Consider the following 25,471-nt stretch of genomic DNA (forward strand, 5'->3'; position numbering starts at 1 on the left):
AAGCAACAGCTTATAACAAAGTAGAACAAAAAATAAGCTACAGACCCATTAGGATCTGCAAGATGAATTTTGACATGCATCAAACAACTACCCAAAATGGACATTTGTCAAGACATAAAAATGAATAGTTTTATTGTCATGAAAAGAAATATTTAATGATAACGTTTCTTTAGGATCACACTTTTCATCATTACCCGAAAGACAACTCTCAATACATTTTTTACATGTACAATATAATAACAAAGCTCAAAACTCCATTAAAATATCTTTGAGTTGATGTTTTTCAAGACATTCAAAGTCAGATTCAATTTTATAGTTGATATTTCAGATGTATGACTGTGTCTACAACTTCAATGAATGTATCTTAAGTTTGCATTAGTCTCATAAAAATGCAATTAAACTTATGACCCGATTGGGGGCGAGAGAAGTATTATAAATTAATGGTTTTGGCACCTATTGTAGCATTTTTTCAGAGGGCGATAACTGGTTTCTGGGAATGAGATAGGATATGTTTTTCCCTAACATTCCAACAGAAAAGCCATGTCAGCTTTTTTCTATATCACTTTTTCTTTCATACTCAAGTGAAAATTAGGATAAACTGATATCTGTGTGGGACTATTCAAAACATGAGCTATTAAAAATGGTGAAACAAATTTAGCACTATAGACAGTATTAGATGATGCAAAGATTAAATTTATTTTGATACATATAATTGCTAATTACATTGTAAAAATCCCTTTTCCCTAATTTTATAGTAATTCAGCCCATGTAACACTATTTTAAAAAGGTAAATTATGCTTTGAACCTATCTTGACATTACTGATGAAAATAAACTTACAAGAAAAGACAGCAACTTTGTGAGCATTCCATAAGATCTCTTTCAATTCCTACTTTATATACCGTATAAAACTGTGACCTCCATGAGTGGCTGAAGTATGGGAGTTCTGCCAGCAGCAGCTCCTCACAGACCTCTGTGTGCTGAGCGCTGTAGAAATTACAAGGTATGATTGCCCTAAAGAGATTAGGATTTTCGGGAAGTACAGAGACTATTTCAGCCCTTGCAACAGCCCTTTAAACCATCTGTCCTGAGCCTCCCACGGAGCTCCTTGTATCAAAAAGCATACTAAGAGATGTCTGCTTTTCCCTCAGCCTTATGTGTAACTAAAGGGGTAACTTTCACTTAAATCTTCCTTTCGCAAGGAAAAAATGCATATAGCAATACACTAGCCAAATATATAAATCAATTTCTTCCTCATACACTCTCTACAGAGAGAAGTAGTAAAATTCCTACTGATCAGACTATATGAGATGAAATAGCCAGACTTACTCCAGGGAGAAAAGACCTTGTACAATGCAAAGAGTAAAAATATAAATAAAAACTGTGAAACAATCTTTCGACTACTTCTTTACAAGTCAGATAGAACTGTATTGCAATATACCTGCATTTAGTATGTGCTGTATTTAAAGAAGATATATTAAACCAGTAACATTTTATATATATAGTTTTGAAGATATTGTTGGTTTTAAATTATTCTGCAGCATCTAATTTTACATAAAATTTGATTTTCCCACAAAAATATACTAGTTAATAAAATACAGGCCTTGTAAAATGGAGATTGCCTTTCTCTAAAATAAAATTTGATTTTTTGTGGGTGAACTCAGGGAGATTAATTGCCATCTGTACTTCAGCAAAGTCTCAAATGCTGCAGACAAAGCATGAGAGCAACCAGTGAGGTAGAAGGGAATGACAGAAGGGTGATGAACATGAGCCAATGGGTGAGATGGGTAAGGACAAAGAAAAATAACAAGCAAGGCTTACACTTGTGTAGGCTGGAATGAAAGGAAAGAGGTGGCAAAGAAGTAAAGGAAGAAGAGACAAAATTATACAGATAAATTTTGTATTCCTGACAGGACTGGAACGGTACACGTTAGGTGAAGACTAAAGCTACACAAAATGAGAACAAAAATTAAAATCTTCAATACGTATTCACTAAATGCAGGAGACCTATTAATATTATATAATGATATAATTAAAGTCATGAACCATTTCTATTGAAAGGCAGTCAATGAAGATAGAGAAGATAAATTCGATTTTAACAAATTCACATTGATCATGCAATCTTCACATATTAATTTAGGATGCTGGGTAGAATAAGATGAATGATTATCTAAATGCAAATTAATTGTGAAAAACATCTTAAAATTAGGAAAAGACTTTTTTTAGTAATCTAAAACACATTTTGCATACTGTCCTAATCTTGTAGACGCTCCATGGACTCCAGATCTGCCTTTCTCCACAACACTATGTTCAGAAATGTTAAAAAACAGACATCACTGTTTCCACTTTGTGATTTAAATAAAGCTGAGCTTTCAAGTTTTAGTTCTTTTTCTGCTGTTGGGTCATTAATAGTTCCATATTAAGTGGATTTCCTAACTCATTAATATGAATCTGGATTCCATCCAACAAGATGAATATTAGAATAGCTCTAGAGAAAACCCTTCCTCTAACAGAAGTTATTGATGGAAGCCATCAGCGTTAACATCTCAATGAACAGGTTGTAGCTGAGTACAGAGTAGATTATCCCAGCAGAGACAAGTCAGAGGTGAATGAAAATATTCTCAGTAAATCAGATCGATGTTGCACATTGCTCACTGTGTATTTTCATGGTGCTTTGGCATATTCAAGGTTTTAAAAATAAAATAAATCATCAAGCAGTAAGATCCACTGTTGAATGATCATGTCTATCTGTAGCAGGATTTTGCAAAGAGTGTATTATAACAAATTAGTTATTTTTTTATTTGAGACTCCTTCGATCAACTGAGCTCATAATTATTATAACCTGTTTCTAAAGTATTTCAATATTCATAATTAGCTTCTGTTTACTGTGTCGAGAATTAACACTGTTCTGGGCTTATGGAACATGTTGCTTCACTGGAGTAAATCACTACTGCTCCACCATAATAAATGGATTTACTACTCCAATAGATAAGCCAAGAAGAGCTGTTAACTTTGACCCTTTATATTTTACTGTGCCTTAAAATGAATTGCAAATTGTAGGAGCCATGAAGCATTTACAGTATTCAGTCTAATCATGGTACACTTTCTACTCTCAGTGTTGAAGTCTGGTACTCAGCTAATGCACAACAATATATATTTTTCTATCAAAATTACTTAATTTTGCTTTGGAACAATCTACATACTAGCTAGGGATTTTTTTTCTTTTAATTTGGTTAATATATGAATGCATTGCAGTCATTTATTTGCAATTAACACCAAAAACACAAAACAAAACACATTAGTTTGCTCTGTGACCCGTGATTCTCACGCTGTTCAGAAACCCTTTTTATTCAAATAAAGTATGTGTACACTTCAGCATGAACAAGCGATAAAAGGCTAATACCACAGAGCTTTCAGATAACTTAGCCCACCAGAGTACTGGGTATTACTGTGGAACTAGTTTCCCAGCATTTATAATTCTGCTTCACATTTCTCTTCCTGAATTTATAACATAACTTCCCCAATATAAATAATGACATTCAAATACTACAGGTGCTGAATAGCACATAATTGCCAGCAAACTGTAGCTATACTCTCTGAATGCAAGTAGATGCAGGCAATTATATCTTTTTCCAAGCTAAAAAAAAAAACACAATAAAGAAAAGAACAAAGATATCAAAGTACTAAAAAATTAGATTAAATTATCATAGTACAATTCCTAATTAAAAATAGTCTTCTTTTATATCTGGCAGAGACAATTTAGAAAGATTGTGTAACAGATCTACTTTTACAATTTTAAAAATCACAGTTTAGTAAGATTGTGAAATGATGTGTAATCACTACCCTTGGGATAGGTCAGTTTTGCAGGTTTTGTGGGTAGTGGTTTTTTTGGGTTTTTTTGTTTGTTTGTTTGTTGGTTTGGGTTGGGGTTTTTTTTTGTTGTTGTTGTTGGTTTTTTTGTTGTTGGGTTTTTTTTTTTCCCCAGTCACAAGGAACACTGAATAGTTGATGTTCACATCTGGAATGCACAATAACCTCTGTTACCCAGTAAAACAGCAGTGCCAACCTTCCTGCTGATCCTCTTCCCTGCTGAAAGACTGACCCCTAAGAGGCTGTTAAGAGACTGAAATAGCCGCCTGACCCCTCCAACTATCTCAAGTTTGTAGAAACACTTTTGCAATTATGTTTTTTGAAGAGAGACGAAGTATAGGGGGAAGTCTTCAAGCAAAAACTTTTGTTTAGGGTATGCAGAAGCTATGCCCCGTGGCAGTTTTTTAGAAGATGCACTCAGGTTCTCCTGCAAACCAGCTGGGAACAATTTCTTGGTGTAAATTCACAACAATATTACTTAAACAGTTTGAGCAAAGAAGATAGTTGGCACCATGAAGCATAGAGGAATTGTTAGCAAAGGGAGGAGACAAGCAAATGTAAACTTCAGAAGGAAAACATACAGCCAACAGGGAGAAAAGAAGGATTTATTAATAATCATGTACTACCTGCAAAGACCAAAAAACTCCAGGTAACAACATAAATGAAGTAAAAGAAACTGAAATATTTTCACTGTGGAGAAGTGAAAAATGAAACTAGTGAAAAAGAGTCAGCATAAATCCATGCGGGTTTTTTCTGAGATTAGTTTAATACCGAGTCCAAATTTTTAAATTTCAGGTGGAAAGTAAACAAAATTGCAGTACAGAATGCTCAGTTAAAGTTTGTCAAGAACTTATAAAAGGAGAAATGATTAACAGTAAACAAAGGATAAGAGCAATAAAGACCTAAAAGTATTTTTTATTAAAGTAGAAATAAAACATGAGAAAAAAGGAAAACAGAAACTTCTGATTCTGTATTTCTGTAAGAAATTTTGTATGTAATCATACGAATCGTTTGCTCAAAGATAAAGCCAGGTTTGATTATATAAAGAAGAGATCATCATACTATAATGCGCAAGTTACATTCACATTCTGCAAGGGCCAGATTTTGTTATTCTTTTCGGAACAGAAGCTGATGTGACATAAGATACCACTGATTTTAACAGATCCATTTGTGGCATACAATCTACAAGTATGTGGAATACTGTGGTGGTGCAATTCTTACCCCTCCCTGCCCTCCTTGTTGGGCTGCTTGGTGCTAGGTGTGATTCCATCCACATCCCCCCCAGCCATACACCAATCTGTGGAGATAAGGACTGATAACATTAACAAGCCTGGCTCCTGTCCCTCCCGATTGCTCGAACTGGTTATAATGGCCCATCATCTCCTGATGGCCTGGCACCCCTGTGCCTGGGATGTGGTCAGATGGAACAATAACAGGGTTGCATGTTATTCAAATTCTTGTGCAACTGCCGGAAGGCACCAGAAGGTATTTGACAAAAGTCAATTATCTTGGACCCTATAAACTGCGACCACCAGAGAGACCCTCTGAGCTCTCCTGGATCGCAGCGGCCTGTGACCAGCATCTCCCCTGAGCTGGGACGCCTCTCAGGTACCAAAACCCTTAAGGTGTCGTCTGCTCCAGACGGAAGGCCAGGGCAAAGTCCCCCTGCTCAAGTATCAGTTATCACCTGTTTAGGAAGGCCAAGGCACTGGGAGTATTTGCTCTGAACTCAAGAGGGAAATTTGCTTTGAGCTAGCTTCTCTTTCACCTGTTCTTTCTCTGTTTATTGGGGTGTGTGTGTGGGGGGGTACGTACCCTTGTTTCTGTGTGTGTTTTGTCCGTTCTGTGTTCATTCATTACCCACACACCTTTGTTACTATGTGTTTGTACATTTTGTGTAGGCACATGTATATATATATTTATAAATAAAGTACCATTAAATAAGTTAGTGTGAATCTTGTCATTTTAGAATCTGTGAATAAGTCGCTTTCTTTCTCTCAGCATTTCTGAATTATTTTGTATTGACAAATTGCTGTAAGTTATTAATAAATCTAGATTTCTTACTAAATCATTACCATGTCAATACTTTCATCCACGACAAATCCAAACCTAAATCATCGTCCTCTAAAAGTTGTGGTTGCTTCCTTCCTAGGTATGGGACAGTTGAGCCGAGATTTCATGGAGCACTTCTACAAGCAGTAGAGAATTCACAAGCTAATGGAAGAGGAGCAATAGCATCACAAATAACATCCCTGCCCTACGATTCTTGTAACTTTCTTGGAACAGGAAAGGATCCAGCATAAGAATTTCAATAATCATGAAATGTCTAAGTCCAAAACACAAAGTTCTGACTATGGCACATGGACGAGGCTGCTTCTCAAAGTTTTTTCTCATAATCTAGGCTTGTTCTGTCTTCTCACCCTATCAAAACTATTTTCTAATAAACGTTTTTAAAGATGCTAATTACAGAAGAAATCTGGAGCCCACTTTGCCTGAATAAGGCCAAAAATTTGGAATTAGTGCACAGTAACATACAGACTTCTGGCAGAATTACATGATGGTGTCGTTCACTGTGGATACTGCACTGCCAGGCAACTTTCTATATCAATAAAGTGTAAAAAGATATGGCAAAAGCATACCATAGAATTTGTATTTCATTATTACAAATGTAAAATGAGCACACACAGTACAGACTGATAACGTAAGACTGACAACAATATTAAAATTCAAAATTGGGATGGTAATAGTTAATTTTACCCTTTTCAGATCTCCTGTGGAAAGGCCAGTTATCTTAGTTTTGCATGGCACATGAAGCAAGATCTAGCAATATGTATATTACATAAGAATATATGCTTTACAGTTCAGATATTTATAAAGTAAACTAAGACTAAAGGGGAAATAGAGACATTTAAAAGAGAAAAAGATATTTCCTATGAAGTTGAACCACCTGCTGAGAAAGGTCTATTGAAAATGCTTCAAGTCACAGGCATGCAGTGATTATAACCAATATAAAATTCCAGACAACCAAGAGAGCTGCTTAACACAGTATTAAATAATACAGCCGCCTGCCTGAAAACAGTGGAATGTATTTGCACATACGAAGACAAAAAAATTTTTACTTAAGATCATTCTTCTATTATTCACATGCGCTGCTATCAATTTCTTTATTCAATTATTTCATAAAATGAAAACCACATTTTTGCAAGTAACTCCCAAATCCTAAATTTTACTTACATAGATTCTTACTGGTTTTGCTTTTAACAGAATAAAGAATGGCAGGCTACATAATACAGCTGAGTAGATAGTAAATGTGACTTTTCAGCACCATATAATCTTGCAAAGATCCTATTCTCAGGTGTTGTCATGTTCTGTCAGATTTAGCGCATCTACTGAACAATACCAGATTTTAAATGCTGTGTTCTGCATCTAATCTTTAATATGCTGTATTTGTCCAGCGTTAATTTTTCAGTGTGACTGAACCATTCCAGTGAAAGTGAAACTATTCTCCTTAATTAAACTGCATATTTTTTAAAATTAAAAATGCATCCTTCAATGACATTGTGCTCTCTCCGATGATTCCTGCCAAATTGCCATACAAAAAGAAGACACGTGGGCCAAAGTTAGGCCCTCCTTGCAGAGGTAACTTCATGCTTCTATACATAATCAGAATCCGGGTAGAAGAACTCTATTAGTGAGAACTCTCATTAGCCTACTTGGAAGTCTTTTTACCACTGAGGTCAGTGAACAAATCTTTAACTTTACAGTAGCAGGGATTATGGGTACATTCCCATAAGTGTTTTGGCGCAGGAATGGATTTTTTTTTTTTTTCCTGCAGCTGTCCCTACTTATTGAGATATGGTTTGCGTCATGTTTTTTAGACTGCACAACATGGATTCCTTTCCAATTAAGCTAAATGGGAAGTATGCTCCAGGAGTCCTCCTACTGCACTCCAGCCACTAACGGATGTTCAGTCCATTGTATCAGGCAAGACTGAATCCAAAATAAGCCCCTGAAATGAATACTGTATGAACAGCAAGTTATTAGCACCAAGTATTTAGGTCTACCAATCAGTTTCTATTGTGCTAACGTTGCTTTCTAAGGTATATGTAGCCATGACTCCTCCGCTTAACTTTGAACTACCTCTTCAGAGCTTACATCTCAAAAATATTGAGAGCAGATTCTCTGTAGATTTCAAAGGAGGGTTTGAATAAGGCAGTTCTCAGCCCACTGTTACCTAGTTTTCATAGTGCAAGATTATCAGCCTGTGCATCATACACAGTAGACACAAGGTATTACATATCAAGCTAGGATTTCTACAATACTTAGGTGAAATAAGATTAATTGAAAATTATTTGCTGTCACAGAAGAAACTACACTGTCTCTTCTTCCTGTCATAGGCTCAGACAGATGAATTCATGCCCAGATGAATATTCTCCTTACAGAACCAGTGGGGTCATCTGCCAGGGGTTTTTAGGAGGGTTGCTGTTTCCAGACTTACTATGACACAGCCCTGTATAAATTAGGAATTTCTTGTCCCGATACCGAGCCTCACATGTTTTGCTTCCCATAATATAAATAGTATTTAAAATGTAATTGAAGTTCAAATTTAATGAACACCAAGCTTTTGTAACAGAACAAGCACGTATAGGGAAAACCGGATTAGTACTGTTGTATACTAAGTAGATGACTAAAACAGAACCATCACATGGTCTAATGCAAATATTTATAAATACCATATTTCATATCAGCTAGCCTTTACTATAAGTCTCATTGTAATACCTTTCATAGTATCCCATTAATATTAGTGCAATAATAATAATAATGATAAAAATAATATTTTTAGTGGTACCAGTATTTAACTTGTGATAGCTACAAAGCCAACAAAAACAAAGAACAGCACGCTGATCAAAATAACATCCGTTTATCTACCTCTCAAAACACCGGTTTCAAACTCTAAGAGGGGGGAATATAAAAGCTTTTATGCATGCTCTTTTTTTGTTCCTCAAAACAGTTGCACATACATATATATATTACTAAATAACATCCTTTTAATAAACAATGACTATACACTAACAAAGGTTATCAGAAAGCATCAAAGTTGGACACAGCATCTGAAACACAGGCTTTTACATTTTGAAAGGAAGGAAATATTTAGCTGTAAGAAGGTGGCTCCAGTAGAGTGTGGCATTTCCAACAGAGAAGGTAGTGACAACAGATTCACAAACTGCAACTTGATTTAGTTTACTATTTGTTTTCACACCTTTAAAAGGAAGTGAGTTTACAGCGACCTGAATTAGCTATGACTGTAGTAGGAAAACATTGTTAATGCTTCTATTGGGAAGATTTCTTCATTTTTCCACTCTAAGAGCGTGATTCCCTTGTTTCATGGCCTATATATCACAAGCATATGACAGATGGCACTAACTGGCCTTGCATACTAAAGAGAAAGAACTGTGAAAAGATGCTGTTCGGAAACACACCAAATGTACCTTGTGCTGTTGATTTCCTAAAAAACATCTTCTGGAATTTGTTCCAAACACCAGAAAAATATAAAAATCCAGCTCATACAATACACTTTTGATAATCATACATCTATTTCTGCTGATTTCGAAATCTTGTCAAAACCAGTGATTAAGTGAATCTAGTTATACCCAGTACTTTGCAGATAGAGTGTTCAGTTATTAAGTTCTTAGAAGAACAATGACCGAATACCAGTTTCCAAGCACCTCAAGCAGGTTACACTGTTTCAGTGAAGCCTACAGAGCTGTTAAACTGACAAAGTAGGCAACATAAACCATTCACCTGTTAAAGTATCATCAAGACAATTTTCAGGATAATTTAAACCACCATATTTATTTTCTTAGGGTCCTTCTGAATCACAAGGAACTAAAATAACTACTCTACATCCACTGAAGTAATCCACACCCCAAACAACAGTTTGTGATTTCTGTACAGGCATTTCTTCACTTGGGGGGCAGTGAGGGGTGGGGAACCTCTACCATCAGAGCAGTGACAATGTTGATAGTAAAGAGGTCTGGGGTTGTGAGGAATGAAGTTTCACAAAAGCAATTCAGAAAGCAATATAATCAGTGGTTAGTCCCAATTTAAAGGTCACTTATTGATAATTCCAAATGTTTTTGTATAACCATCCAATTTATTAAAGGTTCATGGATTTAGAATTTACTGTGGATAGAAAAATTTACCTCATTCAGCTATGTGATTTTTAAAGATATGCTCTCTCCATAAGGAATGCTTGTCTTTATTGTATGTGTTCATACAAATTTCAATACATTTGATCTATTTTAGTTTTCAAGAGTTTAGAGTATCTGTTTTAGTTGCGTCACCCTGCAGAAATTCAAGTCAGGCTGCAATCCAGTACTTTGAGACAAAATCCTTTTAAAAAAAAAAAATCACTGTGACTTTTTAGACACTATTGTTTTTAGCACTGTATTATAGGCCATATTTGGTTTTGGTATTTCCCCTCAAAACAAGCAAGCAAAAGAGCATTCTTTACTGTAAACCTTTACTATAAAAGCACCACCTCCACCCCATCTAGCATCTCTCCAAGATGTCTCCAATACCTCTCAGAATTATTGACCATGACCATTCCATATTTTAACTTGGAAAAAATTTAATAAATTTAAGACAATTGATTTAGCTGCCTGTCATTTAAGGAATTTTAAAACCAGCTGCAAAATTTACTCTTAATTTTAAAAATTATAACTATTTACTACTTATTAGTATTTCCGAAGTAGATATGAACTGCAGCTGGTATATATTGTTTGAGTCCAGAGAGTTAGAATCAGGAACCATGTCAACTCCTGCAGGGCCAGCAGCCAAATCACTACTTCTATTCCATGGGGCTGTTGCTCTTGGCTGAACCCTCAAGGGCAGAGCCCTCCAAGGTGGCTTTGAGGCCTACTACAGGTTCTTAATTAATTCATCTCTTCCCAAGCATCAGGGCACCACATGGGATGAAGGCTACTCATGGGGCAGCCAGGGCCCATCCCAGCACCCTGTCAGGGAGCAGTCAGGGGGGTCAGTTCCAGCCCTGTGACCAGCTGAGTCTGCGATGAGGGACTGAGAGCCCCAAACTGGGCTGAAGTGGGGTCCTAGACCATGGACATGTTGAGGGGAGGCCCCAAGTGATGCCAGTCAGGGATGCTGATGGCTTCAGGGACATTGATAAGGACATTTCTGAATGGCTCTGTTGGATTTAGGCACTTTAGCTTTTATTTTAGGCACTTAAAGAGTGTTTCAGATCTTGTTTATGCCCTCATTATGCCCTACTTTCTCTACATGGGTCTGCTGCTTCTTTTAAATTGCAATGAGCAGCTGTATTGACAAAGATAAAAGATACAAGATGGCTTGTGAGTTGTGTTATTTGAGTTCAGAACACTCACAGTTGTGGGCACAGTTAAAAAAGTCCTTATCTCTTACCACCCACATAAGTACCTCTCAGATAGGGATTGATTTTTATTCTGAATAATGTTTGAAATCCGCTGTGCTAATAAAAATACAGACAGAAACCACAAGCATGATTAAACAGAATCTAACACACTTCACTCCACTGCAGCATCTGCCTAGAACATTTCTCACAGAAGGACAGACTCCAGGTTAGCCCGAGACACTTCGCAGCACTAGAAGCATTAAGAGCCAAAATGTCTTAAATAATAACCTTAAAAAATTATAATTTAGTAGGGCACACTGGTAGATTTTTTTAAAAAATCTTACTGTTTCTAATCAGAACAATAAACGGGTTTTATTTTCATTTCAATATGTGTAGTTTTAAGAATATACGCACTGCATTGTCTGTTTCTACTTACATATTTTTCTTTCTGCTTTTTGGCCTTTCAAAGCAATATAATTACCACAGGGCTTTTGTACCAGCGACTGTTAATTAAGACTTATGACAAAATATCAAGCATTTCTTCTCAAAATTAACTTAAGCTGATAGAAAATTAATGTCTGCAAATTTCTTTGAGAATCACAGTTTATCCACTCAAAAGCAATGGCTCATCTGCTTTTAGTCAAAATATTTGCTCCTCCTCCCTTTAAGACATAACTTTAGAGACATCTTTCACAACTGAATAAACTGAAATTTGGATTCCAGTAGGTCTGCCAAGGAAAGAATAAGATTTAGTGTATCTTTAAGTAAACAAAAAACCAAACAAATCAAAAAGCTATTAGCTAAGCCAAACAATTAAATGCCAAGAAAAAAAAAAAATCACTTTTACAGTTCCTTAATCATTTCCAGTGAATTATATGCATTTGAACTATGTCTCCTGACTGATATTTTCACTTAAGCATTTGACAGAGGGAAGCTGGAAAACTTGCTCTGAAGAGAAAGCATCGATTTGTGGCTGTTCTGCTCTAATGGCTCCCTAGGGACTAATAAAATAAGTTAGAGACTAATAAAATGACTGATATTTCATTCAGGAAACAATGAACCTTAGCCGCCAAGTCAAGTCAGACCCATTATTCTAAACGACAAGGCAAAAAGGCAGAGCAGAAGTCACATACTTCCCATCAACCCAATGTATTATTACACAAGAACATCTAAATTCCTTTGTCCTAAGAAGAAATTTGCATATGGCATAGCAGTGACATACTTATTTGTTATACTCTCCCTTCTGGCTACTAATTCCACAAACAATACAGCTAACATTCACAGAGAAGCTTTGAAAAGGTTGTTGATAATGTAGTACAATGCAAGTGAAGAGATTTAAGGTTCTGTTTCTAGCTATCATGAAAACAAGGGTATCAAGTCAGATCAAATAACATATCCATTTTTCTATATCAGACAATGAATATAAAAGTAAGAGTAGGCAAGTTGACAGGATAACCCTTAACGCTATTCTAGCCTCTGGGACTTCCTGAGGTGGATAAGTCTGTATGGCATAAGAAATCGTCAATGGATTTGTTTTCCAAGATTATTCAGTCTTCCCTTGAACCCATCCTTGGACGATTTTGGCATCCACAATATGCAACTAGCTTCACAGGTCTGCTATGCAACAGCTGAAGTACCATCACCTGTTTCTTATGAACGTGGTGTCTACTAGTTTCCTCTGATACCTCAAACTTCTTGTACTGGAAGAAGATAATCCTAACCTTGCACATCTTATTCATAACATTGTGAATTTACAGACCTCTAGCCCAACAGCTCTTAATCACTCTTTCTAGATTGAAGAATCCTACTAAACTCAATTTTTTACCATATAGACTCTGTTCTATAACTCATCTTTTTTTGCCCTCTCTGGGACACCAATATTGTAGAAGGTATTAATTATATGGATGAAAGGTGGATTCATACAATGGCATAAGTATGTTCCCTGTTTCTCTCTGATTTTCCCAGTAGCTCCTGGTACCTGGTTTGCTTTTTGACAACTGCTAAGGCCTGAGCTGCCATTGTTATGGAGCTATCTATCATGAGGTCAATGTTTTGATGGATGATCAAATCACTTCACATCTCAAAAAAACATTCATGAAAGAAAAGGTGTACAAATTTGAGGATAGAATACTCCAGCTTTAGTTATGACTATTAGCAACCAGATAGAATTTGGATTTCAAATACCTAAGAAAATCACGTTTTAAAGAGACAATTTTAAACAGCTTAGAAAACATGTCATTTAATTTCAGGTTATAGTAAACTACTTTGCTATATGTAATTAATTTACAAAAGGGAAGGAGATGCTCAACAAAACAAAGGCCTTCCAGAACAGGTTTTCAGGAGTATCAAAGCATGAAACCTCCAAAACAGACAAATTCTAGGAAAACCAGATGCAATAGAGTTTTGAAATTTTGAGTCTCAGAGTTCTGCACAGCTCCTCAGTTACTTCTTTATTGTGTTTATTTCCAGAAGTAATCTGTTACTTGTTACACAATCCTGCTTATCTATTTGGAGTATAAAGATTTTTATTTTTACATTTTTACACTTTTCAGCAAAGTTATTATCAGAGGATAAAAGGATCAAAGCAAGCATGCATGGAACAGATTCATCAATATTATATGAACTAATGTTTAATAATAAATTACTATGGGATATTAAATAATATTGCAAATTGATTGTAAATAGTAAAAATATCAACTGTCAAATCTGCTGAGCTTATCCAACTGATTCTTTCTATGGTTTTCATTAGAAGACATTTTTTTGAGTCAGATTTATATTCCCTGTGGAATTTTCCAGCAGTTTTAAAAGGAAACAATTAAAAGAAACTAGTAACTTACATGGTAAAGACATCAATGACATCTCCTGCAGCTCTTGTCATCTCAAAGTAAGTTTGAAGAATGTTGACAGTTCCTGAAAGTGCTTCATGTCCACAACCACAGAACAGTGCGACTCCAGCATAAAGCAGGATGGTAGCAATCAAAGATGCATAGGGAATACCTCCCAGGCATTTGATGCAACACTCGAAGCACCCTACAAGAAAATAAAGTTGTGTGTTAATATATAATATCAAGAAAGGGAAAATAAAACTTTTACTTTAGAGAAGCACTTTTGAAAATTGAAGACTGCAGGCCAAAGAGAGATTAGGTCAAGTAAAACAACCTATAATGACAGAAAATTAAATGTGAATTAAAAAACAAATGTGAAAGGACACAGGTTAATTCAACTTCTGAGTTTTCTCAGTTGCTACTTGACCTATTAAATGTAGACATGCCATCTGATTATGAAAGGTTAAACAATTAATTCCTTGTACAGCTTCATGTTTCTATTCAGAGCAGGTTACAATGTCGATCCTAGGTTATACCTATATTCATAATTCCTGTTGCTCACCTATCAGATTACTGAAGAATCCTCAATAACAGGAACACCACAGAAAGAGGATATCCAGTTCAATTCCTTCCATCATGATAGGTTTATTCCATTTTTTCATCTGAACAGTGCTGACAAGAGAATTACTCCTGCCCACAGCACCAATTCTTTGTACATCACTCAAATACCTCACAAGAATAAATGGAGATATCCACTGAAAAGGCACGGCATTAGAAACAATTATAGAGGTTGAATTTTCTCGCAATATATTTTACCCTGTGCAAAGTTTCTTAAGTGAGGGCAATTGGTCTTGAATTATACAAGGCCAACCTTTTGTCCAGTCAGCAGAGTGTCTAAACAGATGCCTAGTTCCACAGCAAACCCTTTCCTCACCAAGGGTGTTCAAGTTTCTGGCACTACCTTGCCTAGTTTGTCAAGAAGTTTCATGAATGCAGCATCTCTGACTCTCCCAAATCTCATCACTCCCACAGGGACTTTTACACCCTGTAGAGCCCTTCCTATTGCCTTCTGGAAAGGCAGAGAAGACAGGGACCACTGACTAGGGGAATGCAAACATACATTGATTCAGTAGCCAGAAGTTTTATTTTCTCCTAAGCATTACTGGTTTAGACCAGAAAGGATTTGGATAGAAACCAAGCTGAGGCCTGTAAGATTTAAATGTTTATACAGGCAATAGTCAATTAAAAATTACTTATAAGATTGTGAATAGGTGCAGGTCAACACATTTTAACATGCTCCAGAAGCTTTAGGCTATGCTATATCACAGGAATACTAGAGATATATTAAAAGAAAAAAAAAAAAAAAAAAAAAAAGCACTACACATAATTTAGTATTTTGTCTTTTATGTTAGTAATCTCTTATTTCCTTTAGGCTGGATAACCAAAGTATTAATTTCCTCTGTGTGCCCAATCATCCATTTTATGCTTTTAATGAACAAATATCTGTCATATATATATGCGGAGCAGCTCTTTATACACAAGATTCGCTGAAGAGAACAGTTTAAGCCATTTTCAAATATATACACATTTATTTAAATAGAAACCTCTGCTGATATTTTGTAAATATAATTACCATAAAAGGCAGTACTTAAACTGCTGGATAATTCCTGTAATAAAAGTATAAATTAATATACTAAACATGTACAAGACAATCAGACTTCAAAAATTAGGGTAATTCTCAACTATGTATGCTAGCTGTATAATAATAGAAAGAAAGATAGAAAGAGACATCTTCTGTTTAAGGACAAATTAATATAGCACAGCCAACTGTAAAATAACAAATGTAAAATGTACAAATTAATACTTAAACTGTTGCCAAAGTCTTACTGAGTAACCTGTTGTACAAGTCACCCATGTCCAGCAGCCATCACACCCCTGTAAGGCCGTAACAACTTCCACCCTTCCAATACTCTGGCAACAGTTGGGGTTTTTTTCCCCTCTTTGAGCCCCTATGACACCGGTTGAAGAATATATCCTTGCAATTCATGTCATCCTACTGTACTGCCAGTAAGTCACTTTCCTATTCAGCAGCACAGGGCTTTGAACGTCCAGTGATCACTTTTGTGTTTTTCTTCAGTGATTGTTAGACTGTGGGGATTTATATCCAGGAAGTCTGTGGGCTTTCCATCAGTGGGAGGTCTTAGGAAAAGACTAGAAAAATATATCAATGTTTTTGGAGTAACTAATTCTGCATGTAGATAATATAGGAAATCTCTTAAAATTCCTTCAGTCCTGTTTTCTAAGATTGCCCTTAACAATGACCATAGTTAATTCCTCAGTGTTTAAAGGCTTACACGAACACCAGAAAAGGATCCTTCAATGGATAATGTACTGTCTAAAAGGCTTAAAAATAAGAAACATGTCTTGAAAGTATACATAGAACAAGGACTGCAGGGAAATACATAGTTGCATGATATGAGAGGTTATCACAAAATGTCCACTCTCATTTTCAGCACAATAACAGCAGCAAATGCCTCAGAAAACTAGTAACACTGTACACCTGTCAGCATTATAGGAAAACCTAAAAAGAGAGGGAGACATAACAGCAGAGTGATAATGGGAGTGATATATGAGGGTCTGTAAAGTCAAAGATGAAAAAGTAAGCTAGACCCAACCAAATATTTACAGGGATGTAAGGACTGTAGAGAGTGTTTCTTGATATTGCAATAGTTTGGGGCAGTGAGATAGAAGAGAGATTTTGTAAAGGTTTATTTTTCATCTTCTGAGACAGGCAAAGTAGAAGAGAGAAAGTTAAAGAAATTACAACACAGGAACAAAAAAGGCTAATAGTCTGAGCTCAAATACATTTCATTAAGTTTAGACTCAAATAAAATTGCTGTATTTAATACTGTGAGCATTGTTTTCTGGAAACAGCTGGCTGTGCACTAAATCTTGAAACTGCTACATCTCACCCACTAGGTCCAGTGAGAGTTGAGCATGGAGTTAGACACCACAAACTACATCAAAATCCAGGGTCAGTAATATTACTTTAGCTTTATTGTAATGAAACAGTGTAATACAGTAAAATAGCATAACAGAGTAAAAACAGTATAATACAATAAAGTGATCACAGATATAATAAGGTGCAATCCAATGATAAGTTTCATCAGAAAGAAAGACTTTTTCTCTTGCTATAAAATTTGGAAAACAAGTGAAACAGATTTATAATTTGTGAAGAGAAAATACTTCTGTTCCCCTCTTACATTAAAGCTGTTCATGCTTATAAGCCTTTGAGGGAACTTTTAAAAGTAGTATATTTTATAAATGCAAGACTTTTTCCCTCATAGAAAAATTATTGGAAAATAACTCCTCCAACAACAGAAATTTTAAAATAATCAGGTATTCTCAAGGCCTTGCCCATTTACTCAGCTCTTCCATAGACCTACTACCTTTCCCACTATTCTTTAGCGAATAAAGCTAGATTTTTCAGTGTTGTGAAATCAACCCAAAACTAAAGAACATCAGTAAATCAGGACTAAGATTTTAAAATGGGTACCACACATCATTCATACACCACTCAAGATAACGTGCTGTTGGCAATTTTGCTCCGATTCTTTTCTTTCAAGTGTTCAGAATGTGAAAATAGCTATTTAATAACAGAACAATAGAAATGCTATTTTAACTTGCACAATGATATTGAACCACCAGTACAGAATGTGACTCAGCTGTGCAATGTGTGTATACGTCTGAGACAGGCAGTCATTCACAACTCTGAACACCATCTTCACAAGGCAGCTAAAACATACAGCCACAGAAATAATTACTAAGAAAAATAAAAAAGACCCTATGCTGCTCTGATATTTGTTTTCATCTGCAAATACAGGTTTCAGTATTTCAAACAGTTTGCTCTGCACAATAAGAGTGCACAATAATTGTGCAATATAATTCAACATGTACTGTTCTTATTTTGCTTATGTTTACCAATATTTTCCCTCAGGTAAAAATCTAAATCTGCTGGGAACATGTATTTTTACACAGATCATAGGAAGTAATCCAAAATACTGCTTCTTTGCAGCTTTTAACATGAAGAACTGTGCTGGTATTTTACTTTATTATAAATCATTCCACAGAGAAAATGTAATAATTAAATACTTAGAAGATGAAAAAACAAGGAATTTTATTTTACATGGATAAAATAAAATTCCAGATACTGGCTATATTCAGCTATCAAAATAATTCACATTCATATTGCATTACATACGTCCAGTTTCCAGTTACCAAAGACCTCATAGACAACTACCTCTGCTCATCTTAGTACAATTATTACTGTCTATATCAGAAATACTCTTGATATATGTATATACACTTATGCTTTAAAAGGATTGGGAAGTGTTCACACTTCTGTGCACGCTTTGCCTAGTTTCTGCTGCTTTTTGGATAAAAGTTTTCTAACACACTTCCAAGCACACCAGCCAAACATAAGTTGACTTTGTCTGCTTATTCAGTCTCTTCTCTATATTAAGAAGCCAAAAGATTTAGATACTGAGCAGAAGCAGAAACTGTCCTTGTGATTTACATGATAATTACGCACACAAATTGCACCACCACAATAATTTCTTTGTTTGTGTGTTCATGATCTATGAACTCCTCAGTGCAGATCGAGACATATAATTTAGAAGACACAATCCACTTCTGGGCAGTGCATTTAAAAAAAAAATTTAAAAAAGATATTCAGGACATAAGTCTGTGAAAGTGAGGTTTAAACCAATGATATTAAAACCAGTTTCAGAATGCAGTTATACTACTGCCTTTTATATGAACTGTTAAGAAAACTCATACACCCCAGATTTCTATGGAAAAATTAACATGAAGAAAATAATTTTAAAATTTAAAAAATTTTTAAAATTAAAAATATATAAAAAATAAACAGAGAATACAGAAGGATTTCCCAGGTTTGCTTTTTTCCTCCTTTACAATGAATTTTCAGCTAGAACATCTAGGATGATTAATCACAGATAATTACGTCTCCAATGGGAACAAGCACCTCCAAAGATCATACAATATCTTAATGGCATTTTTTCTTAACTTAATTTTCTTAAAGATTTTTCCATCTAATATTAGGACACAGGACATCAGAGCCCAAGTAAAATGCAAGAGAACTACATAAACTTGAAATGGAAAACAAAATAAGAAAATCTTCTCTGCCTTCCATGCCTGTCTAGGCATGCATTTTTTCATATCTAAATTTGTACCATTTGTCACACAGTTTTCATGGAAAATCAACTCAAATAGTTTCACAGACCATCACAAAACATGCAGATTTAATTCTGAATTTTATTAAGCCTGCCTCAACCTCATGAAGTCAAGGTACTGTTATGCAATATTTTAACTAATAAATAGATCCATCAAAACACATAGTACTGAACAAAAAGCAACTCATTTTCTTAGACCTAGTAACAAAAAAAACCCCAAATTCTTCAACATGTGGCATGACTTCCTGATCTGGAACTGTTCCCCAAGGCATCACAGCAGAGCAACAGGCAGAAGCAATCCAGCTCCCTCTGTACAGTCTCAAGTATGGAAGACAGACAAGACATTGAGATGCAGTTCAACAAAGCCGCAAATAAGGGGACGCAACGCTTGGGAATTAATTAGCAAAAATCATCCTTGTATTGTCATCTGGAAAACCTGTTCAAAGAGTGCGGCATACACATCCCACATGATTGCCCACTGTGTCCCATCCCAGGGTCATTTATGGGATACACTCTGCTCCCACTCTCTACCATTATACAAGATCTACTGGAAATTAGAAGAAAACTTTATCACCTTGCTATAACGAACACTAACAGCTACAGTATCTTTCTTACTCTTGTTCAGATGACAACTTCTGCTTTAAATTAGCTTTCTATGAGAATGTTTACTATTACAGAATTATCTATCAAGCAACAAAAATTACTTTTACCACAAAATTAATTCTGAGATCCTGGCTTCTAAGACTACTGTGGACAAATAAATAAATAACACAGTATTTTGGTTAAACTGTTAGAAGCAACATGATATGTAGAAGAGGAATAATAACGCCCACAGAAAATCTCAAAAGGCTTTTCAGGAAAACTGCCAACTAATTGCAAGAAAATACAAAATAAATATTCAGGTATCCTCTCACATATTAAATGCTGTAACTTTACTGGATCCACTTTGGCTTGTTATCTTCTTAGCGTGACTGGATGTTAGCTAATCAGAAAGCAGCTAATACTGAAAATTAAAATGTTATTTTTTAGGCCTTTACAGTAATTTTGTGGTCAATTGCATCAGTTGCTGCACTCAACACCGGACCAAGTCTAAGAGGAACTGTAAAAAGTCTTTTGCTTATTTAGATGCAGAATTTCTCAAACTACATTGAAATACCTAAGATTGTGCATTCTCACAATTACTGTAATGCATGTTTGCTAGCAAGTATGCCACTGGCCAAATTAACAACTTTAAACAGTGGGGGTACACTCAGGTTATGCTGTATCTTGAAGGCAGCTCCCACAAACCTATCCCCTCATCAGATGGCTGCCTTTATATTATCTTGTGTGAAAAAATTCCCAGAAACCACCTTTGTGCACTGGTTAGGATAACTTTGTTACCTAGGGGAATTATATGAAGGATTAACATCTCAGCAACCTGCAAACAGAAGCTGCTCTGTAAGGTCTCAAAACTCCAAAATTCTCCCATTGTAGAAATATAACTTCACACAACTCATCCAATAACAAAGAAAGAAACAGAAGATTTGCCTTTGCAGCACCCATCCCAACTGACTGTTCTCTGATTCTCTAACTTATATACTTTTGATGACCAAAGCTTTCTATGACTTAATTTTTTTTGTATGATATTGGGATTATCTCACCATGGACATGGAAATTTCCATGCAGATAGCCCCCACACAGAGGCCAACAATAATGACAATAATATTACAGCATAAAAATCCACAATTTTCCATCATATTATTCCTACATTTTGTCTTCAGGTTATCCACAGCACTTTCAGCGTCATAAAAAAGTTACAAAATCGTTAAAAAATGTTTCAAAACAAAAATGAAAAGAAAAATGACATTAGTATAATAAAGTGGTCTGAAAATGGAGCCTTAAGAGCCTGCACAAATTGAATTTGTATTTTAGAAATATTCAGTGACATAAGATGCACAATTGCCACCTTTAAGAGCTGACTTTTTTTATGTAGCTAAATGCTGAAATTGTTGAAATTGAAGTAGTAAAGGTGAAATATTTGGTCCCCCAGCATAATTTGAATTCCAGAAAATATTTGGAAACTTGTCTGCAGTCATTAAAGCAAAAGGAATAGAGTGGTCAAAAGGTAACCAACCTGGCTTAGTTCAGCTCAGTTCTATTTTTGTCTTACTATGCTCACAGAAATAAAATTGAAATAACTAACTGTTTATTTACTCTAGCCTATATCAATATCAGATTGTTCTGCACTTCTACTAGGAAAGTACAGATTTACAGATACATTGTTGTAAAAAATCTTTTTCTAAACTAATTTAAGTCAATTCTTTGAGAAAATCTAGTTAGAAATTTTAGAATTATAGTACAAACTTAGGTCAGTAGTCCAACATGAATTCAATTGTCTCATGGAATGCTAGGGATTTTTGTTTGCAAAACCTCCTCATAGCGGCACCAAAATTTGATAAAATAGAAAACTGCACAGTAAAGCATTATTTTCAATAGGAAAACTACTATGACCTTTGAACACCTGCTTTACAAACTCATTTATGAATACCTTTTTTATTCTTAGTGCATATACAAATTATAAAGTTCTTTTTGGGATTATTTTCATTCAAAGTATGGGGATCTGTACATTACATTGCATTGTAATAAAATATAGCACATGACACAAAATGCCTCCCTCCCTTACTCATATTGATACTCTCTTGTTCTAAATAATGGATAACAATAATAATTAAACCTTAACAAGGGCAACAGAATTTGTAATTTTTATGCACTGTTTAAAATGAGCTATAATTTAACCCAGAACTGTCCCTTGTTTTTATTAAGCATTCAAAACTCCAGTTCAAATTGTACTGTTTAAAAAACTGCATTCACTAGAGAAAAATAACCTAATTCACAAAGATCATGAGTAATCCATCATGGTACTTTGTACATCAGAAATATAATTTAGATTTGCATTTTCATCATAGGCATTGAACACATTTCTTCAGTTATATTCAAGGTAGTTAAATCTCAAACGGATTGCTTAAATGGATTCCAAATAATTCAGTTTTAACGTACAGTGGTAGTAATATGAAATATACTACTTGGTCAAAGACAAGAAATATTATTTCAAGAAGACTGCAAGAGAGCTATACAACAGAGTTGTATTTTAATACTGAGCTATTAAAAAACCTAAGCAAATCCACCTGGCAGAGAGATCTATAATTTCTGTGTTGCCATCACCTGGTATAATAAACTTTCAAGGTCAAATTAAAGATGTATTTTATATGCGAGGTAAATTATATTAAAAATAAGTTTTCAACAACATTTAAAGACATATCTAGCATAAATAAATGTGGGTTTAATTTTCATCAAAGCACCTAGCAAGCGAGAAGAGGTCCTCTCTTTCTCCTAGTTCAGTTATATGTATGCTCTTACTTATCCCACAGATAACAAATATGCTTCTGTTTTGTTCCATCCTTCCTAACTGCACTGAAATCTGGAGGTAAAAAAAGGGCTACCTACAGCCTCTTTTACTGGGTACCTGAAACACAGCTGGATAGGGATAAAAATATATATATATATACACACACACACTTCTGTTATAATGTCCAGCATGCAACAGAATGAAATTAAAGATTTGCCTGATGAATATATCTAAGAAAGTAAAGCTGAATTAAGCAGCATATACAATAATTTTATCCTGTCTTTCATTGGTCATACTTCAGGAATACTCAATGGTGGGAGTACAAAAATTCATAGTCTGTCATACTGGGCTGTGCTCTTTTATCAATGATCAAATAGCTTGTTGACTTCCTCTGTTGCGCCAAAGTATTCTGCCAAAGTATTTGTTGAACTTCGATAACTTTCTAATGAATGATGAGAATTACCAGATATCATACATTAACAAAAGAGCACTGTGAAGCAACCCACCTGATTGGTACCTTTTGGCAGAACACAGATCTAAGCTATTTTGATAGCAGAGAATCAGTGCCCTGGCACTAAAGTCTCCTATTAAGTCATGCTCAAGGGTCTAAATATCATTACTGAAGGTACATTCCAACCTTTGACAGAGGCCGCACAACATCCCAAAAAGCTACTCTGCATCTCTCTCTTACTCCATAACTTTCAACAACATATAGAAGGTATCTTGGATTGACTGGAACTTATCTTTTAAAGTAAAATGCTTCATTCTCTGACAGTCAGACAGGAAACTAGCCTTTCTTTTCATCACTTTAGTTTTTCGCTTCCTCTTCTTTTACAGACAGGTAAATTATCATCCTGCATGCTTCCTTTAAGATATTGTTGTCACCTTTCCCAGCCCTGTCAATTGTAATCTAACAAAGGACTAATTTAAGCAAAAAGTCCTGGCTGCACATCTCACAGCTTGTCAAAGTAATTGGCTCAGTTACTATTTAGGTACCTACACAAGGCTCCACTTAGTAAGGTATTGAGCATGTGATTGACTGCAAACATGTGGCTTGTCTCATCAATTTAAAATCAAATTAACACCATAACTTCAATAAAACATACAGAATAAGAGATAGATAACCAGAACTGGGTGACATCACACCACAATTATTTTCAAATAGTACAGCTTCACCCTATACCTGAATTCATTGTTTTATTGGGTAAACATCTATGAAAATATTTAACTTTCACTAATACAACTGAGAGGAAGCAGTAGGAGGTTAGGGATTTTTTTTTTTTTTACACTACTTGATGTGTCAGGTCCCTTACAAAACACTTCCCACCTCCTCGCTCTTTTGTCCCTGACAGCCACCATCTTTGCTGTTGTTCCTTAAGCCTGTTTATATTGTTTGACAGTTGTATTGTAAAAGCAGCTGCAAAACCTAGTAAGAATCAGATCCTAGCTGAATGTGCTATATAAGGAAAAACTATAAAAGTGGACACAATCTGGTGTGGACTTTTCTTAACAAAGTTTAGACACCAGTACACATGACAACTTCATTGTTTCACATTCGTATAAAAAACTTTACATGTGTGACATTTATAAATGCCCATGCTGCTTTTTTGTTTATCCATGTTCAAGTGGTAATGCTTCTGGTGAGAGGAACTGATTATTAAGTGAAAACATTGGGAGACCTGTACATGCTTGAGAAGATTCTCTCTTTTTACAGGTACTGTTACAGATTGCAATGTAAACTAATGCAACTTTTCCAGACAAAGTACTAATTAAAATATTTTATCTATGTACATGCAAAAATTTACACATTCAAACCTTTGAAAGAAACTACAAATGAATACTCATATTTGTGGGACACTAATGATCACGACAACGTACAGAAAACTGTGTTACGATTAGCTGTTATAGACTCTTCAGGACGTTAGGTTTATTGCTGTTTAACGAGACAAATCTTAATCTAGTAGTTAATAAGTATTAAAGTTACTGACACAGAGCAGTTGCTGCCTGAAATACAAATCAGCCAGGCATAACACTTATGTATATAACACAATTTTATAAAAAAATGCTGGCTGATTTAAAACAGACATTTGTTGGCTTCAAAATCATTCTAAAGCTAAAGGGACAGCAATGAAACAAACTATCTGCACAAATGTGATACAAATAAAGAAGAATTTGGTCAGTTAATTCGAACAGTTTGCCCATTACATGTACTTTATATGTTACGTATCCTTAATTTGTACATTAAATAAATAATTTGTTATTGTTAAGAAATAGGTTATAAACATGTTATATGTATCAATAATGCATATATGATGATTGAAACTATTACAGCTGTTTAGACTTACGGTTTTGATCTGCTGGAAAAAATAAGTTTGTAAGAACACTAATTCTATGCAACATTTAGTACTCACTATAAAGCGAATGACAATGTCATGGATCATAAAGCTAGAAAATAAGTATCCTTTTCATCTCTCTTACCTAGAGTTCATAGAATCAATCTTCTCCTCAGCCTTGAACAGAGCAATTTATCCCAATGGTAAACCACTAGGAAGCATACTACTGAAACATAATTTTGCAGTCTTTTTTTATCATTCACAAATAGACTGAGTAGTCACACTGGGCTTTAAGCCACATCTTTTTTCTTTTTTTAGTGCATTATCCAAATCCTGCAAACTCAGAGAACATTCCTCTATGAATTTTCTGCGCACTCATCTGTTTAACTGGAATGTTCTACAAAACTCTTACATATTT

At 35.1% G+C, this 25,471-nt stretch overlaps 1 protein-coding gene across 2 annotated transcripts in view; it reads right to left on the reverse strand.

Moving 5' to 3' along the window:
* Nucleotides 1-25,471, reverse strand: part of GPM6A (glycoprotein M6A) — a 127,105-nt gene that overhangs the window by 28,419 nt on the left and 73,215 nt on the right. For both annotated transcript variants that reach the window (XM_074905779.1, XM_074905780.1), the window contains one exon: nucleotides 14,096-14,288. In XM_074905779.1, the coding sequence (XP_074761880.1) occupies nucleotides 14,096-14,288 (193 nt within the window). The remainder of the gene's footprint in view (nucleotides 1-14,095; nucleotides 14,289-25,471) is intronic.

This window comes from Athene noctua, chromosome 4 (genome assembly GCF_965140245.1).
Source record: "Athene noctua chromosome 4, bAthNoc1.hap1.1, whole genome shotgun sequence".
Lineage (NCBI taxonomy): Eukaryota > Metazoa > Chordata > Aves > Strigiformes > Strigidae > Athene > Athene noctua.